At 46.6% G+C, this 19,954-nt stretch overlaps 1 protein-coding gene across 1 annotated transcript in view; it reads left to right on the top strand.

The window, feature by feature from the left end:
• Positions 1-19,954, top strand: part of TRIM47 (tripartite motif containing 47) — a 52,669-nt gene that overhangs the window by 19,162 nt on the left and 13,553 nt on the right. The window contains exon 4 of the mRNA XM_086930731.1: positions 16,440-16,599. Coding sequence (XP_086786857.1) covers positions 16,440-16,599 — 160 coding nt within the window. The remainder of the gene's footprint in view (positions 1-16,439; positions 16,600-19,954) is intronic.

Below are 19,954 nucleotides of genomic sequence, written 5' to 3'. Positions count from 1 at the left end.
CACAAAGGGGATAAACCCTAGGACAAGGGTTTATGATGACATGAGGAATGTGAGGAAAGACATTGTCATAATAAAATAAAATGGGAAAATAAAAAAACACTCATGATGCACTCAGAGGACAGATTAGCTTTGTGGTTCCTTCCAATGGTGAGGTAAAGGAATAGGAAGTCAAGGTTCATAGACAGGGCAATGCAGTTTGGTAGTTTTCATTGGTTCCTGGTAGCACAGCAGATGCTGAAAAGTTTAGTTTGTTTGTTAGATCACTGTTATTAACCAACAGTACCATGAGATGTTAGAATGGTCAACACAAGGCACATTAAAACATTATTTTACTGCATCTACTTAATTAAATTGTAAAGAAGGCAAACATTTATATTTGCACATTTCATTCGACATCTGGAAAGCAGCAGATTTGATGGATAGAGAGGAATATAGTGAACAAGTAAAAAGAATTCGAGGAAGAAAGTTAGCTTAAGTAAATGAGAGAAAGTTGCTGGGAAACAGAGGATGGTTTAATAATGAATAGCGAACAATGGAGAGAGAGAAAGAAAGATAGATAAAGATCATAAGGTCTCCAGAAGCATGGAAAAAAGATCTTTCCTACCAGCCTAGGCCTCAGAGATTTAGTGAGGCTGATTATCATTTTATGGAAGCAAAATTAAGGTTTCTGTCTGCAGAGGGAGCGAGATAAGGACAGAGAGAAAGCGAGGTAGACAGAATTGTAGGGAGGAAAAGAAAACGAAAGAGTTGTCAAAAGATCCATAGTGTTTAACAGAGCATTATTGCAGTGAATATGACATTTGTTAAATTTGAAAGTAATGGGTTGTGTGGAAGGGAACTTGGGTGTCCATGGGGTGGTCATATGGAAAAACTCCTGGGATTTCCGCCTACAGGCCAAGTAGGGGCAATAGGAACAGAATGGTAGCATTTAATAATGAATATCAGGGACTCTTTATCTAGCATCTATTTCCACTTCTAATCTCACCGCTAAAAGTATCCTTAAAACTTAAGGCATTTTACAGAGATGATGAGAGCTCTCAAATGCTGGAATCAAACATCCATTGGTATCAGTGAGGGTGGGTGTGGGAGGGTCACCATCGACTACAATGGAGGTGTAGGACAGAGGAAAGGTACCTATTCGCAGATAGGGGCAGTCATGAGGGGCTCTGTGGGCAAGCTTAACCAGCTAAAGCAAGTTCTATAATTTCTTACTGTCATCACAAAGTAGTCACCTGTGCTTTAATTCATTCTAGGTGCGAATACACTAATGTGCCATCCTTGTGCTGCTAGAATATCAAAAAGAAAAAAGCCACTGCAGACTGTCCAGAAACCTGGAGTCCCACTGAACCATGGGCGTTAATAGAGAGATTCAGCTTCCCAACATACACAATCGCTGCACTGGCTGCATATTTCCAAGGCAGTCAGATTTAAAGTTCTTTGACATTCAAGTGCCTGTCTGAGCTGCCACCATATACAAGTCTTCGAACCTGGTTCCACCTTCTCCTGCTGTCTGGTACTCCAGACCTGATAGCTTATTCTTAAGCAAAATGTAAAAGTAGAACATTATCAAGGCTACCCTCTCATCAAAGTACAGCGACAGTAGTAAAATAAAAAAAATAAAAAAAAATAAAAAAAAAAATATATATATATATATATATATATATATATGTACACATCAAACAGCGCCAAAATTATTAGCAAAAACAAAAAAGCTCCATCTATGGATACTAGATCCTATATATAAATAAATACATATATATATATATATATATATATATATATATATATATATATATATATATATATATATATATATTCAAAAGCAAATGTCCCAAGATGAGAGGAGCACTTTAAGGCTGGTGCCGGCGGCAAGGTTCGGGACACCCTTGCAAGATACTTTTTTCAGCAAAACTGTCTCAATGAAGAAACACGCCGCACACTGCTCCGTTTATCAAGTATTTTGGTTTATTTTCTGTGGGTTTCCCACCACCTACGCGTTTCGGACATAAATCTGTCCCTTGTCACGGTACCGTGACCAGGGACAGATTTATGTCCGAAACGCGTAGGTGGTGGGAAACCCACAGAAAATAAACCAAAATACTTGATAAACGGAGCAGTGTGCGGCGTGTTTCTTCATTGAGACAGTTTTGCTGAAAAAAAAAATATATATATATATATATGATAAAGACTTTACCAGGTCAAAACACGTTATCCTTTTCTCTGCCGAAAAAAAGGATTAGCTGCAAATGCTGGCTGCTGTCTATGTTCTCTGAACAGTGTGTGCAGATTAAAGACCGCATGGAATAAGGGTTTCCCATATATCTGTGGTGAATTGTTAATTTGAACTACACTACCCTTGAAGCGTATGGTATGCCACATAACCCATGTTTTCTACACCTATGGGAGTTGTTTCTGTGACAGCATTCATGATGCTTTATATTCTCGTGAGCTTTTTAGTACTTCCTTTCAGAGCTTTAATGCTATACCTGTTTATAGAGCAATTTGGACAAAAGAAGCTTGGATGATGTCAAAAATGATGTAATAGTACATGTCATGAGTAATGTAATATATGAGGCCATAAGCAGTGCATGGCATGGATGCCAATCATAGATTATTGTTACCTCAGCTTACTATAACTGGTGAATTTTTTTGTTTTTTGTTTTAGTTCAAAACGTCAGTATTGTCACTTACAAATTCACTCAACTACAACGTTACTTGAACCTTTGTTTAAAAAAAAGAAAAACAAGCTTTTTATCACACCTAAGTACAATATTACTTTAACCTTCGTTTTTTTCCAGAGAAAGTATATATACACTCATATATATATATATATATATATATATATATATATATAGTATTTTTATACCAAACACTTTCAATTGAGCAGTGACTCGTCCACCCCTTATAAGTAAGTGGGGTCACTCACAGAAGCATCAGACCGAGTTATGTGTTAAAGGAGATGAGAGGGCTATAGGGGAGAGAGGAAGGAAAGGGAAAGAAGTCAAGTAGCCAAGAGGATAAGAAATCTGGCCAAATTGTACACCCCTTAAAGTAAATTGCTCCTTTCCAATACCTCGTCACAACTGTCTGTTATATACAGGAGGAATCAAGCAGTGTGCGTAGCTCAAGAGTCATTCGCAATTACATTTGCAAGGATTAGAGGGCTGCATTGATAGTGTTCTGCCACACAGTGTAGGAAATTCTGTGTAGCCACATTATGTGGGGCGCATAGTTTGCCATCATATTTCACTTTTATCATTAAAGTTAAGACAGACAAGCCCAAATAAGAAAGTTCCATGAGTTGTTTCCTTTTGAATTGCAATTGGGTACCCAAAGATAGGGTAGATTAAAAAAAATGTTATGTCCACTTAGAGAGTCTCACTTTCTTTAGAAAGCAGTGCTGATGTCCAATGTCTCCCAAAACCACAATTTTGGTGATGATATCTGCTGAGTAAAGATTTTCACAGACCTGGCGGAGAGGATGAGACATGCAGGCCTCTTCACCAGATCCCTCCTGGCCCGGGGAGTGTGTTACGGAGGGAATGTGCAGCGAGCAGGTGCCAGTGGCAGCTAGGTGAGCCACAGATAAAGACTGCTTCTTTGAAGTCACAGGTGGGATGGGCAGAACTCTAGTGTTGTTTACATTTTTAATCTTGTGTTTCAACTTCAGCAATGCACACAAGATATTGTTCTGAAGCGGAGCATGAGTGACCTCTGAAACCACACAGCACAGCAGCCCTCCAACTTCACCACTCTGGCCTCCATCCATTTTACCTTGACTCCACCCGTACAATCTTCTTTATCCTCTTTCAGTAAATCTCCACTGGACTTGTCCACGTTTTTCAAAATAAAATCCAGGGATGTAAAAGTTTTCCTCAGACCGTCCTCATACCCACCTCCAGTTTGGCTCCTGTGTTTTTAAGGCAGAAAAAAACCTGCTTTCTCTTTTTAGGTTTCCCTTAAACAGCTCTGTGAGACATTTTATTTGCATACAGTGCCCCACAGCCTGCTCTCAGCTTACAATTTTTTAGCTTCAGTGTCGCTCTCATTTCCTTGATTTGAATTTGTCTTAGCATGGCTGCGTCATTCCTCTTCTTGTGTTTGGCCCTACCCTAGAGCATTAACCAACAGCCAGATTCATCAAACCGAAATCGGCTCGCAAAGGGCCAGATTCTGAGAATCTGGCCCTTTGCAAGCGCTATTTTTGCATTTTGGATTCATCATCCCAAATGCAAAAATCGCAATTCTAGAAATCGCTAAATTGCGATTAATTGCATTTAAGGAATCTCAATTTGAGATTCCTTAAATGCAATTCATGAACCATTTTAAAATTGCGAATTCGCAATCTGGGGCCGCTATTTAGCGCGAAGTCTAACTACGTGGTAAATAGTAAAAACTTAGAAAAATGCACTTTAGTGCATTTTTCTAAGTTGTATGTTACACACACACATGTCCTTTGGACATGTGTGTGCGCAACACCAGTGTACATTACCATTTCAGGGGTGCTACAGGGTGTCCTTTGGACACCCTGGCATCCTTGAAATTGTTTCCTTATTTGCGATTCGCTAATTGCGAATCGCAAATAAGGAATGACTCCCCCATTCATTCCTATGGGCCTTTAGGCCCATAGGAATGAATGGGAAAGCCATTCCTTATTTGCGATTCGCAATTAGCGAATCGCAAATAAGGAAGCAGTAGAAATTGCATAAAATATTGCGATTTCTACATGCATCCCGTTTTGCGAGTCTTTAATAGCGAATCCTTAAAATTCGCTATTAAGGACTCGCAAAACATGACCATGATGAATCTGGGGGCAAGTACTTCTGTCCTTCCGCTGCTCCCTTTTTTGGAGCTACATTTTTTGTTTTTAAGCACTCCATATGAGTGCTTTTGTGTTTTCAGTCCGTCTCCCATTTCGTCGTCCATGTAGCTTCTATCCCTACCACCTGCCCCCTTCTATGCTCCTTATTTTCCTCCCATCCCCTTGCCCAACAATATAAGCAAATCAGCTTATCTATGGCAGTGATTAGGTCCATCGTTTTAGCACAAAATATGCATATCCTTGTACTGTAAAGTCTGACTGTGATTCTTTGTGCCTTATAAATAACGAATATTGCAACATTATTTCTTGTCCCCAAAATCTCATTTACCGAGTAAAACATTGTTTCTGCAGTGTCCTTCACTTTGTCCTAAATGCAGAGCTCAGTAGTGCAGTGCCTCTGTTAAAAATTGATAAAACCCATGAGAGTTGCTTCTTTTCAGAGATTAAGGACCCCGTAGAACTTGAACTGAGACTCTGACACAAACCTTTACTGCATTCCTCTAAGCCACTGCACTCTACTCCACTCGGTCACATCTTCAGTGTGTTTTAAAATTTTCAATCTAATTTCATAATGTTCAATCTGTGAGGGTGAAGTATGCAGTGTGTACGTAATTGAACTATGTATACTTGTATTGAGTATTTCTAGGTCCCTTATGCACATGCTCTAGTGCTTGCTCCCATTCTTTCCCTCAAAAGTGTCTCCCTAGTGCTTCCTCCCGTCTGACATGTTATGCAGGGATGCTTTTTTATTTTTATTTTATTTGAAAAGTTTTTTATAGCGCTGGCTAGACCCAAAGGTATCAGAGCGCTTTACATGACGATCAGCGAGTTACAGGTTACATAATTATGGGTAAGGAATGCAGATAGGGTCAGGCAGATCGGCAAGGGGGAAAAGGACTTCAGGGGGAACAAAGCAGTCAAAGTGAAAGACAGATAGTATGAACCCAAGATGGCGGGATATACAAAATCAAACAAAAAAACAATAAAGGTAGCTGACTCCACGGTTCCACGCAGGGCTGAAAAAGGGGAGGCTGCCACAACATCATGGAGGGAGGAGGTGGGGGAGGGAAGTAAACACAATGGGGAGACTAGGAAAATAACGTCTGATGTCCGGCTGGGTAGGTGACGCCATGGGGTGAACCAGAGCCAGACTCCTCTATAGCTGCATAGGACAGCTCCAATGGGCATCGGCAAAGGTTGCTCAGGCTCCTCGGTAAGTACAGTTATTGTAGGGGCATTGTCGTAGGTTCATCGAAAGCACAGGTCCCGGTGCTACTGGGAAACTCCGTCCGCCTCGTCCTCCAGCTTGCCCCTAGGTCAAGAGTAGTTAGAGAGAGGTGGAAGTGATAGTTTTAAGGTCTGCAGAAGCATCATGGGTGGCTGCCATTATTGATTAATAGCATTCGCGTGCACCACAAGTGCAGCACCAGAGTTTGTAATTTGGGATTATTACAGCTCCCAGGAGATTTGCACAGGCGCTCTGTTTGTGATGGTCTCCCTTGGTGTAGTCGTGTCACGTGGCCCTCAATGAGTTGGCTCACTTCTGCAGTGACTCAGGATTACATCAGATGGCCCCCTGTTACCTCCATTTTCCTCCGCTGTATGCCAGTTGTTACGAAGCGTCCGCCATCTTGACACTTTGGAACCTACAGGGTCAATGGTGGGCCTCCTTCTTTTCCGCTGGCGTCGAAGTACTTAAGCGCTCACTTGCCGTTAGTCAATGGCCCTGAACATACCTGGGCACTCCTGTAGGTGGGCACTCCAGTGGGGTAGTAGCTTCACCCTAGCGTTCTGTTTCTCTACTATACGGCGGGTGCCATGATAGGGTCAGGCATGTCACGTCGGGCGCCATGTTGGGGTCAGGCAGGGCGTATTTGGGCATCTCTGCTGTCATCTTAGCCCCCCAGCCCCCATAATTCAATTAAACGACTTTGTCCAACAGGCTAACCTCTTTCTTGCAGGGAGGGGTCTCCACACTGGCACACTGTAATCTTAGCTGGCCGCAGATACAAGGAATCAGGCGGGTGCTGTCAGCCTCACATTTGCACCACCGCTCGCTCGTGCAGATCACTCTCCGCCTCCCATTTCTCTTCGCCGCTTTTTCTTGCACCGTTAGGGAACCGCACCGCTGATCACAAAGTGATCACCCGATTACATCTGCCACCAAAAGTCAGTAGAACTTGTAAGAGCTTATGGGTTGGTGTCTTCAAATTGCGTTGATCCCACAACTTTTGTATATATTGGTTCAGTTCTTCATATACCAAGAACTGGGCCTGTGGCAACCATCATTCTCTACCACTTCAAAATTTCAGCTCGGAGTAGCAATCCCTTGTGGTCTCTAGGCCAGCCTGTGAGTTCTCTGCCCAGTGTGGCATTGAAGTTGGGCTTACCATTGCACCCTGTTGATTGCAACATAGACCTGAGCCACACGTTTGGGACATCCCTATGAACAACTTCATATTTGGTGGTGCAAGAATTTATTGACTCATGGTCCTGTCCCCAGATGCAAAGTATATTCATCAACATTTTTTCAGCATTTAAGCTCTTTGCATAGGCCTACCCAACACCTCTGGTTTCAAGAGGTGTCCAAGAGGGAAAAATGTGCTCTCTGTGCCTGTTGCCCAAAACTGTAAGGTAGTGATTCCATGAGGCCTCTAAAGAAGCTGATCATGAGGTCATCAAAGTGTCTTTCGGTAATCTGAGTTCAACAACATTAGAATATAGGCTTCCAGTGCGCTATAGACAGGCAAGAAAATCTTAACTGTTCAAAACGCTGCTATAGTAAGTAAGTTACATAAACCAAATTGTAGGTACACCCAGGATCATGCACAGTATGCATGCCCCTGACAACGACACTACAGTTAGACAATAATCAGTGAGGCATCTAGGGTAGTTCACCTCCTAAAGTGTCCTAGTATGGTGCTGTGCGTGGATGCTGGGACCATATAGTTATTGCCTCACCCATAAGTCACTCACTGGCAAAGGCCCATATTACTTGCTAATCAGGATTAGATACATCGGCCCTGTCGAGTTGTTTAGATCGAAGGACAAATCCTTACTTCGAATTCCTCTGTTCCATACTTTGAGATTTGGCGGGAGGTCTTTCTCTTGCCATGGCCTGTTCTACTTCTTCTTCCCCTGCAAAATAGCTCATGTACAGAGCTTAGTAAGTTTAAAAAGCTTTTAAAGACATGGTTGCGGGGGGGGGGAGGGGTTAGGGGGGGCGTCGCCAAGATGGCGGTGAGAGCGGAACCTATTTGGACTGTGCACCCCCAGGTGCTCGCGCTGTATTTGTGGCTGGGGGCCCTGTGAATGGGAGTAAGAGTGTGGAGGAGGACAGCGGCGGACCCTGCTTGAAGGTAGGGCACACTTCGGAGCCGAGGCACAGTGTAGCTGGAGTACTGAGTGTGGGTGCAGTAGAATCGGCGCTGTTGTGGGGGCCGGTGACTGACGGAGCGGCTGTGGCCAGTGCTGTGCCCCGTGAGAAGAGGGGGCCTGAAGACATCTGGCGGGGCTGTCGTGGCCGCCCAGATAACACTGTGGTCAGAGCATTCACTAAGGGAGAGAGTATTGGAGGTCCCGGCGAGGCGAGAGTGAAGTGGGTGACACGGTATGACACCTCTACGACGGTAGGACATGGGCAAGACGAGGACCTAGAGGTCTAGCGGGAGTCGCAGACGGTGGGCCTGATCGCTGAGTGAATGTTGGATAAAGGCCTGGTCTGGGGAGAGCGGTGGCGTCGGAGGTGGGCGATGTCCACTACCAGGGGGCGCAGAGATGAAACAGATAAGGATCTCTTTCCCAAGGTCCAGGAGAGCCATCAGTGAAACGCCATGGCATCAGTCATGAAACAGGCATCGTTGGAGCTCGCGTCCGACTCGGAGCCTTTCACCAAGGCCTTTTTGGAGTCCTTATTCATGTCCCTGAGAGACGATATTCACACCCTGAAAAAGTAATTCACTAGTGAAATTAGGTAGGTCCGCAAGGATTGGACGGTATTGGAGAAAGGGTTGCTGAGCTTGAAACGAAAAGCAATAATACAGATACGGAACTCGCGGCTCTGAAACAAGAAATCGTAAGTCTCCACGATCAGCAGGTTGATCTCCAGACGCATCTGGAAGATTTTCAGAACCGCTCCCGGCGGCATAATATATGGATTCGCAATGTGCCCCCAAGCGAGGAAACAAAGGACCGGTTTTGTTTTGCAAGGGAACTCTTCAACCATATCTTGGGGTGCCCGCTGGACTCTGAGCTGCATCTGGATAGGGCTCACCGCGCTGGGGCTTTGCGAACCGCCTCAGCGTCCCATCCTGACATTCTGGTCTGTATACAGGACTTTCGCACAAAGGAAGAGATCCTACAGAGGGCCAGGCAGATGCATCCATCGACATTTCAGGGTCAATCACCGGTCCTTTATCAAAACCTCTCGGCGCTCACTTTGCAGAAGCGCAGACTTTTTAAGCCTGTTACGGCCCATTTACAGCAGCAGAAAATTGCCTATAGTTGGGGCCACCCATTCTGCCTGGTCTTTAAATGGAAGAACAAAACGTACCAGCTACGTTCAGTTTCGGAGGCCTGTCGACTGTTGGGCATTGATCCACCTGCGGAGGAACATGAGACGGCGAGTCAGGTGGCTGATGCGGATTATTCCAATCCCCGGTGGCTTATGCAAAGACGGCGACGGCGGGTGAAGAAGCCTCCGGCGCCGAGATTGCCGAAGGCCAAAGAGCTGCGGTTGAGGCGGCCGCCTTGGACACCAATCTTCCCCAGACTGGCTGATTTATGTATATTGCCTACACCTGCTGGTTTATCTTTTTATTTTTTCACTGCAGGGCTCGTTGGTGGGAGGGGGAGCTGTTGTGTGTTTCATGGATTACCCCACTATACCACTTTTCCGGTCATCTGAGGATGAAGGACAATTTGAACATGTTTTGCCTGTTTTTCCTGGGGCTTTAGTTGGGGTAGGGCAGTTGGGAGGGGGGGTTGGTTTGTTCCAAGTCCAAAGAGCTCCATCGGGAGGACCCAGAGTACTGTCCATACTAGATTTTGAGGTGCGAGGTCTATCCCATCCACTCCATTTGCAGTTAGCTAAGTTCCATGGGCACTTCCGGGTATCTGGTGAGTAATGCCTGACACCGAACTTAGTCTTGACGTTAAATGTCAGGTGGCTAAATAACCCGGTGAAGCGCAGGGTGGTCCTTTCTTTAGTAGAGCACTCGCAGGCCGATATTTGCCTCCTACAGGAGACACATTTACTACAGAGAGATTGCCACAGACTCAGAGCTCGTAGTGTCCCATTACAGTTCTTCTCCTCTGCTGCCACAAAAACTGCAGGGGGTCGCGATCTTGGTGGCCCAGCGATTTAGGGGTAAGGTTTTGCAGAAGGGGGTCGAGATAAGGGGGAGGCTATTGACATATAGGTTCTCTCTGGGTTCTTCAGTATTTACTATAGACTCTGTCTATGCTCCCAATGAGGGTCAGGAGAGGTTTTTCCAACTTGCACTTATCAGGTTTCCAGTACAACGGACCGCCATGTCCTGCTGGGCGGGGACCTTAACCTAGTGTTTGACAACACCCTGGATAGGTCGTGTCAGCACACTTCTCAGTCAGGAGCTCTCTCCACGGACGGGTAGGCCCGGTTGCGGGAGTTGGGCTTGGTGGATCTCTGGTGCAGCTTTCACCCTGGGGACAGGGAGTACACATATTACTCTAATGCACATAAGACATACGCAGGTTTAGATTACTTATTGGCTTCCACATCACTTCAGGCACTCACGACGGGTGTAGATATAGGTACTGCATGTCTCTCGGATCATGCGCCGGTGACCGTTGTGTTTTCCCTCCCCGCCTGTTTCGTGTGTGACGCGGAGCTGGAGGCTGTGGGAAACGCTGTTACATCGCAAGGAGGTGGCTGTACGGCTCAAGGGGGTTATAGCAGACTATCTTGAGCATAATAGCAATACGGACACCACATTGGCGACGCAATGCGCAGCGCTAAAGGCAGTGTTGCGGGGTGAGCTTATTGCGATTTCGGCGGCAGACAATGTCGAACGCGTGCATAAAAGGGAGGAGCTTACTTTGCAGACGTGGGATTTATAACAAATGCACCAGTGAACGGCGGCTCCCCGGGTTTGGAAGCAACTTAAGGCCATGCGTCACCAATTGGCAGCGTTAGACCAAGACCGGACCGAGTGCGCTGCTTTGAGCCTGAAACACACGTATTATACTGGTGGTGACAGGTGCGGGCGCCTGTTGGGCAACAAATTGCGCGAGGTAAGACAGCGACAGGCCTTGCAGGAGATCCTCCCATGGGGAGGGGGGGTGGTCAGGTTGCAGAGGATGCTGATATAACCGCTGCCTTTAGTGATTTTTATGCCTCTCTTTATGCTGGGTACTCCATTGAGTCATCTGCGGGAGAGTCCTTTCTCGCATCTGTCCCTCTTCCAGCACGAAAGAGCAGGCGGACCTCTTAGATCGTGACATTAGGCCAGAAGAGGTTATCACAGCTATTTCGCGTCTTAAGCTGGCAAAGTTTTTATAAGACGTTCTGTTCACAAGTAACCCCCCTTCTGACGGCCCTCTTTAATTCATTCCCGGCGCAGGGCGCGATTCCCGGAGACCTGCTGGACGCTACTATTTCCGTCATCCCCAAGCCAGGAAAAGATTGCTTGCAGTGTGAGGCATTCCGCCCTATTTCACTTCTTAACGTTGACCTCAAGCTTTATACAGGCATTCTAGCGGCACGACTTGCGCCCCTTATGAGTAGCCTGATTGATCCGGATCAGGTTGGGGTTATCCCAGAATGCCAAACCGCTGACAACACCAAGAGGGCCCTGCACTTGATAGAGAAAGCCACACGTATGTCTGGAGAATTCATGATGCTGGCGATTGATGCTGAAAAGGCTTTTGATCGGGTCCACTGGCCCTACCTGGAGCGGGGTGAAGGCGGAATGGGGGAGAAGTTTCGAACCTTTGTCATGAATTGCTACAAGTTCCCAACTGAGACGGTCCGAGTTAATGGCTGTACCTCTCCTCGGTTTGCTATAGAGCGGGGAACGAGACAGGGGTGCCCTTTGTCGCCCCTGCTCTTTGCTTTATACATGGAGCCGTTGGCGCAGAGACTGAGGCTTGACCCAAAGGTGCAAGGGATCAAATTTGGTGGCTACACTTACACCATAAGTTTGTACGCAGATGATGTGCTACTCTCCTTGTCCCATCCCAGGGAGTCGTTGCTGGCGTGTCTTGACACCCTCGACGCGTTTGCACAAGCGGCAAGCTTTAAAGTCAACATGAGCAAGTCTGTGGCCCTGGACCTGTCCTTGGATGGACACACGTGGGAATTTTTGCAGGGGGATTTTCCTTTTCACTGGTCGACTGAAGCAATCCCGTACTTGGGGATTCAGCTGGCGCCTAAACTTCATAATACGGTTCGTATTAATTATGTGCGGGTACGCCATAAAATCAGGTGCAAGCTGGGCAAATGGAGGCATTTCCCCTTGTCCTGGCTGGGAAAGGTGGCGGCGGTAAATATGACGTTCCTTCCCCAGATTCTTTATCTGTTCCGCACCATCCCGCCGTGGCCACCGGTGGGCTGGATCTGCCAGACTCAGTCAGAAATAGCTCAGTTTATCTGGAATGGTAAAAAAGCACGGATGAAACTCAGACTCACAACACTTTCCCCCGAGAAAGGGGGTCTCGGCTTCCCAGACCTGCTTCTTTATTTCCAAGTGGCCCAGCTGGCTTCCTTGTTGAGTGGAGCAGATGGGAGTCTGAAAAGCATTGGCTTTTTCAAGACCAGGCGTTCGTGGGTCGTCCGCTTCAAGAGATCCCCTTCCTTCGTCGGCAGCCTATACCCCCTAACCTGTACGCTTCGCACATTACCAGGGTCCCTATGGAAGTGTGGGATAGCACTAATGTCAAACATGAGCTCAACTCTTTTCCGTCGCCCCTCACACCCTTGATGGATAATCCGGATTTTGGCCCAGGGCGAGACACCGTGGCTTTCGCGAAATGGCGACCGGAGGGATGTAGGTCCTTGTATCACTTGTATGCAGAGGGAAGGGGTGTTCACATTTGAGGCTTTCCGACAGGTGTATGGTCTGCCAGAGTCGGAGAGGCTCAGATATCTCCAGGCTTGACACTGGGCGCTCAACGGCCAGGTACGCTCTGCGGCCGACAGACATTGGTGGCCGTATGAGTACTGGTTAATTACACGTAAATCTGATAAAAAGCTCATCTCGGACAAAATGTTACAAGCCAAGTGCACGCACATATATAATTCAGGGAAGGCACGTTGGGAAAGGGAGTTGGGTCAGACGTTTAGCCACAAAGACTGGGAGGGTATTTGCTACTAGGCCCGGCACTCCGCATACCATATGGGTCTTACGGACACCCTCACTCAAGTTGCAACATATTGGTACTACACGCCGGAGAGGTTACATGAGATTGACCATTCTAGGGAGGCGACATGTTGGCGTGGGTACGGGGAGACGGGCACACTAGTCCACCTGCTTTGGGATGGTATTCAGCTTCAGGGGTACTGGAAGCAGGTCCTGGACGAGGTTGACGCACACTTCGACACAGAGATCCCACGGTTTCCTTCCTATGTATTGCTAGGGTTGCCAAATCCCATCACATATCCGTTACGCACTCGTAGGGGTAGATTAAAAACTATTGCCCTGGGTTCTGCTATCCAGAATAGTCTGTCACACTGGTGCACTACACATACTCCCACGTTTAAGAGCTGGCTCCACCGTCTGTGGCATGTGTAAGGCATGGAAAGCTGTCTTTGACATAGGCGGGGTAGGGTGCTAAATACTCTGAGCTCTGGCAGCCTTTCTTGTCCCTGCTGGCCTCAGAGTTTCAAGAGGTTACATGTCCTCGCTATCTGCGCTTACTGCGTCTGTCAGATGTAGATTAGTCGGGGACGGGTTAATGAGATGGAGCCCTTGATGGAGGGGGGTAGTGGACTTGGAATGTGGGTGGTGGGTGGGAGGAGGGGGGTTGGGGTGGGCGTGGGGGTGTTTTGGTTGTTCTTGGTTTCTTTTGTTCTTGACAAAGATTGTTCGCATCTACAGCGCACCCATTCTTGGAATTGGCTCTATAGCGTGACATGGCTCTGTTTGTTTTATTGCCTGAGCCCCCTATTCTACAATGTAACGAGAGTCTGGGGCCATATGGTCATGTGCTGTTTATATATGCGTCCTAATATGTCAATAAAGAGATTTAATACAAAAGACATGGTTGCTTCAATTAGTTTGCTGGTAATGAGTTAGCCAAGCGCCAAAATATTACTTTGGGTATATTTCGTTGCGCTACACCAAGTGATGTTAACATAACATGTGGTGTTGACATGGTGGCTAAAGGGAATTGTTTTCAAGGCCTTCTTCAAAGCGAGGTGCTCAGTAACAGACCTTATGTGGTCACACAGATTTTTCAAGAGGTGAGCTCCCTGTGCATTGCTGGTTTTGTCTTGGCTCCCTGTATGTTGCTGGTTTTGTCTGAAACTCAGCAGATATATTGTTTTGACTCAGACTCTGTATGCAGATGGTTTTGCTGGTGACCTTGTATTTGAGTGGTGCAGGTGAGGACTACTACATTGATCTTTTTGGGTGGTAGAAGGGGAGTACACTTGAATGCTGGGGACCTAGTACATTGATGCTTTTGGCATGAGCACAGTATCTGAAGATTATGGGCTTTATTTAGAGTTAGGTGGACAGGGTTTGCTGTCAAAGCTGGCAGATAACCCTTCCACTGGATAACAAGTGCCACAGGCTACAAAGCCTTTGTAATACGGCAGATGGAAAATCTTCCTCATCTGTAAAAGAGTATCCCGTCCCCCAAAATTCCAAGTAAGAGTCCAAGTCATATTATCAGCATTCTTTTAGCACATTTCTGTGGGTGGCTTTATAGCAGTCTAGGGATGCCTCCCTACATGTCTATGAGCTTTCTCACTGACGAGAGTCACATAGCCATGTATGTTTTTGTGAGGTGTTTTAATGTTATTCTGTTGTCATCAAGGATGTTTGTGTGAGGAATAGACTCTACTGTTGATGAGTATTTCCTTTCTAACTACATTGCTTTGCTTCCTGTTTAACAAGAAGAGAGGTGCTTCTCTCAACCATGTTTAGCAATCACATACTGAAATATTGGAATCATGATTAATAGTTACATAACTGTATGTCCTAAGGATGCCCAACAGTTCTAAAAATGCTGCTGTGTTAGGGTTGTAAGGTCCAAGTCATCTCTCCCTGGAAAGTAATGCCTCTTTTTCTTAGAGGTAGGATGCTACCTCAAGGTTTGGACCTTCCATGCCACTGTTATGAACAATTGTAAAAAGGTTGAGTGCGTCCTCGTATTTAATTTGAGGTAATTTCTTCTTCCAACGAACGAGTATAGTACACCATAATTAATTTGAGTACTGCTTCTTTTATGTAATTTCTTATTTTATTCTCCATCGTCTTTCAGTTTTGCGTCCTAGGTCAGTTTGAGCTCCGGCGCGAAACTGAATGACGAGCAAAACTCCAACAACCATACTTCCGTCTTCATTGCTGTTAATACCTTATAAGTGATACCAATTGCAATGATTGACAACTTTGATGCAGAAGTTAATACAAGAGCCTTGAGAAAGCCCCAGGTCAATGGACCAACAGGGGGCGAAACACGCGTTGGCTGCTCCAACAACCACCAACTTGTGAAATATGTTATGAATATGATGGAAACATCTGATGGAGAATAAAAAAAGACATAACATAAAAGAAGAAGTACACAAGTTCTAATAATGCTAGCAGTTCTCAAAAGATGGTGAATAGTGTTTTGTGTGTAGCTAATCTTATGTATCTACTGGGCAAGTATGGAAGGAGCTGTAGAGGAAAAGAATGGATTAGAGAAGTGAGCAAAGGAGAACTAAGGAGTTTGACAGGTACGTGGAGAGGATATGTATTACAGATAATTTGAAATCGTAATACCCTATTCCAAGTATATAATGACAACCCATAAGGGCCCCCTGGGAGGCAGGAGATGACCCCACCCCACTAGCCATGGGGCCCCTGAGAAGGAGGCCACTTCCTCATGTCCTGGCCACCATGCCATAGTCAGGCATTTTGTGTAATCCTCAGCTGAAAATGAATATGCCACAAGATGGCTGTGCCTGGTTATATATCACTTGGTGCTGTGCCATCTGTAGGGAAGGGCATTGAGACTTGTGGAGATATTCTCACAAGGTGCTGAAGGCATTGGCCCTTCACTTGACTAGACCACTATGGCCTTGTGCCGATCTTTCAACGTTCTGGCCCTAACCATCTGATGCATGGCCAGCAAGTCCAATGAGGTCAGTATGATCTTATCCCAGCGAGGTTTCAGCACATAGTTAGAACACGTTTGGGGATTGTTGAAGGTTCAGGGCATAGTACATATCCTGTTTTACATATGGATTTTCTGGGGCTACTTCAAAGAGGCAGATTTCCAGGACATAGGTTGAGCTGATTGCCGTTGCAAGACAACAGCATACTTTGCAATATACTTTATACTTAGTATGGATCTGGTGTGCAGTAGTGCTTGTTGATGTGCTCTAGGGAGTCTTAACATTCTTTGATACCCTGTTATGTTGCCTCTTCAGGACCTGCAGGGACTGGTGATGGATGTGAATCCTGACTGTAGCCGCAACAGCTGGAGTCCAGAGGATCTACCACTTGCACGCCTAACTCAGTCCGTGACAGAATACAAGCAGCAGCTTCTGAACCTGTGTATGGAGCATGTGGAGAGTATCATTCAAAGAGGTGAGTAATAGGTGCTCGAGTGACACCAGGATATAAATAACTCCACAGTCCTGGCAATAGGAGGAGGTGTACATGCAGAGTATTGAACATGGTGCCTGATTTCCCACTGTGCACATCCCTATGCATTAGGGGAGCCCTGGGGTGACATCAGTGCACCTTGTTTATAGAAACGGAGGAGTGGCTGGGGTGTTGCAGATGACAAGGCTTGGGCCGCTTGATAGCTATATTTCTTAGGGCGCCGTGACCAGACTGAGTCCGGGTTTCTTGCCTGACTGTTAATGTTTATCTAGTCTTTTCAAACATGATGTAGATGCAGAAAGATTGGGTGCAATTTGCAAAGTACTATGAGGCTTATTTACAAGACCATTGCGCCGCAGGTGCGTCACTATTAAAATGGGAAAAAGTGACATATGGGCGGCACACGGGGCTTGTAAATAAGCCCGTACGTGTTTTTTTAACATGTTTTTATTGAGTTGAACATGGTAGGCGATTAGACATACAGTTGATCATCATAGAGCATATAGAGTAAATACATCACTTTACAGTCAGGTCCATCCAGTATAGCACCATCAAACAGTAGGAATTCTAGTAGATTGGATGCAGCCATAAAACAGCGTACCTGTACATAAATACAACTCTCAATCTGAGGTAACCAAATCCTCGTCTAGCCGTGGGGGTTCGCATATATCACCCCTGAACCTATTCCATGCACCCCATATTTGCTTCCACTTCCCAGGGCATCCACGGTGGACAAATACCGCTTTTTCGGCCACCATAGCTTCATCCATGTCCCTGCACCAGTCCCTTAGCGTACAGTACATCAGAACCACACAGCCTGGCAATGTTGCGTTTCGCCATCATCATACTCAACATAGCCCTATCCTGTTGACGTTGAGTTAGATCAGTCGCTTCCCATACATTTAACAAACAGCGCCGGGGATCGGGCAGTAGGGAAACAGTTAGGGTCTGGGAGATGGTGCGCATCACAGCAGTCCAGTACAGTGCCACCCGACCGCAGTCCCATATAGTATGATAGAATGTTCCCTACTCCCCGCATCCACGCAGACAATACACATGTGATGACTTCCCTATCTTGTAAAGGACCGTTCTGGTGTAGTATGTGCGGTGCAATATTTTCAGTTGGACTAATTTGAGCCTGGAGGGGATAGCCGTCTCCCGTGGGGAGGAAAGGGCATCCTGCCACTCCGAGTCATCGAATTCACCAATATCACGGGACCAATTCAACCTAAGCTTAGATGTCATATCAGGAAGGTTGTTAACCAGCTTACGATATGTAAAGGATGTCGCTTTGCACGACATATGTTCCGTCAGTAACCTATCCTCGGGAGGGGTGGATTCCTGCAGGTCTGTCCCTGCCGGGATGGTTGTTTGTAATGCATGTCGAATTTGGATATATCTAGACCGCTCAGTTTGCGCCATATCGTAATTGTTTTGCAGGAAAGAGAAGTCCACCACTTTGCGTTTCTTCCAAAGGTCTCCTACCACTAAAATACCTATGTTGTCCCAGGCTTGGAACCCCTTACTGCTGCGCAAAGAACCCAAACTGTACAAGTCCCATAATGGTGTCATCTGCGTGATAAGATCTGAGCATTAAAGGCGCTTATGTGCTTTGTACTAGAGTTGCACCGAGTGGCGTGTAGGGCCCAAAAGGTCCGAGGGCATACTCCGACTGTAGAGGTTCCCCGAATGTCCTCTGGATTCCAAGCACTGTCTGTCTGCTAAGTATGCCGGTTCAGTCTGCAGGGCGTGCAACCAGAAATTGATTTGTTTGAGGTGGGCAGCCCAGTAGTACAGTTCCATGTTTGGGAGCGCGATGCCTCCGTCGTACCAGCCCTTTACCAGCTTACTTTGTACAATAAGCGCTGGTTCCCCATCCCATAATAAGCTAGAGACCGCAGCCGCGATCGCTAAGAAATAAGAGGGCTGCACCGGGAACGGAGAATTTTCAAGGAAGCGAGGGAGGGATATCATTTTGTAAAGGGCTGCTTTGCCCAGGAGGGTGAGGGGGAGGGACCTCCACACCTTCACATCTCGTTTAAAACGGTCCAGAGGAGGTTTCAAATTTAAAGTGTAGAATTCATCTGGGTTGGATGTGATATGGACACCCAGGTATTTGAACGCCAACCCGGTAGGACGCAAAGGACAGGTCGCAGGGAGCTGAGGCGGGAGGCCGGCAAGAACAAGAGGGCTGATTTAGTCCAATTAATCCTGTATCCCGACACTCTCCCGAATTTTTCACATACATTTAGAAGCTCTAAAATTGATTTTTTGGGGGAAGTGAGATAAAGAAGTATGTCGTCTGCATATAGGGATATGCAATCTTCCCATACAGCAAACCACGGTATACCTTTGATGGATGGTTCCCACCGGATCCAAATTGCTAACGGTTCAAGGATCAGTGTGAATAACAAGGAGGATAACGGACATCCCTGCCTCGTTCCGCGGCCGAGTGGGAAATCCCTAGAGATGTGTCCATTAGCCGCCACATGGGCCAGGGGTTTGGCATAGAGTAAACGAATCCAGGCGCAGAACGTAGGGCCAAAGCCCATGTGTTGGAGCACCGTGAACAGGTAAGGCCACTCCACTGTGTCGAACGCCATAGTGGCGTCCAGGGAGAGGAGGACAGCAGGTTCTTTTATGTGTTCTCGGCGGGCCATCACTGCCTGCAAGCGGCGCAGATTGAGCGCCGTACTGCGATGTGGCATAAAACCAGACTGATCTGGATGCACTAAAGTGGCCAGGTGTGGGGCCAGTCGCAACGGTAGTAACTTGGCGAGGATCTTTGGTTCCGCATTTATTAAGGAGATAGGGCGGTAGGAAGCACAGGACGTCGCGGTCTTGCCAGGTTTATGGATCGGGACAATCGTAGCGAGGCGTTGATCTCTAGGCAGTTCCCCAGCTTCTAGACTATCAGAGAACATGTTAAATAGGAAAGGGGTCGTCGTTTGCACAGTTTTTTAATATAATTCCACCGGAAGCCCATTAGGGCCCAGCGCCATGCCAGACGAGAGTGCATAAGTCACCTCTTGTATTTCATCCGCGGTGATGTCCGCTTCCAGTAGGAGCACCGCTTCTGGGGAAAGGCTTGGGATCGTCAGATCTTTGATATAATCGTATGCTTCCTCCACCGTGTAGGGCGCTTGGGGGGCGTAAGTGTTTTCAAAATGATCGGCCAGGAGGCTGACTATGGCCCCAGGATCTGAGGTCATAGACCCCGTGGGGGACGTCAGTTGTGCAATAACTCTACCTGCTTTTTCTTTTTTGTCCAACCAGGCTAACATCTTCCCCGCTTTATCCCCTAACTCATAAACTCTGTGGCGGGTCGCCAGAAGTG

Source organism: Lissotriton vulgaris, chromosome 7 (assembly GCF_964263255.1).
Source record: "Lissotriton vulgaris chromosome 7, aLisVul1.2, whole genome shotgun sequence".
Lineage (NCBI taxonomy): Eukaryota > Metazoa > Chordata > Amphibia > Caudata > Salamandridae > Lissotriton > Lissotriton vulgaris.
The sequence above is the reverse complement of the archived record's forward strand: the minus strand, read 5'-3'. Positions and strand labels throughout refer to the sequence as shown.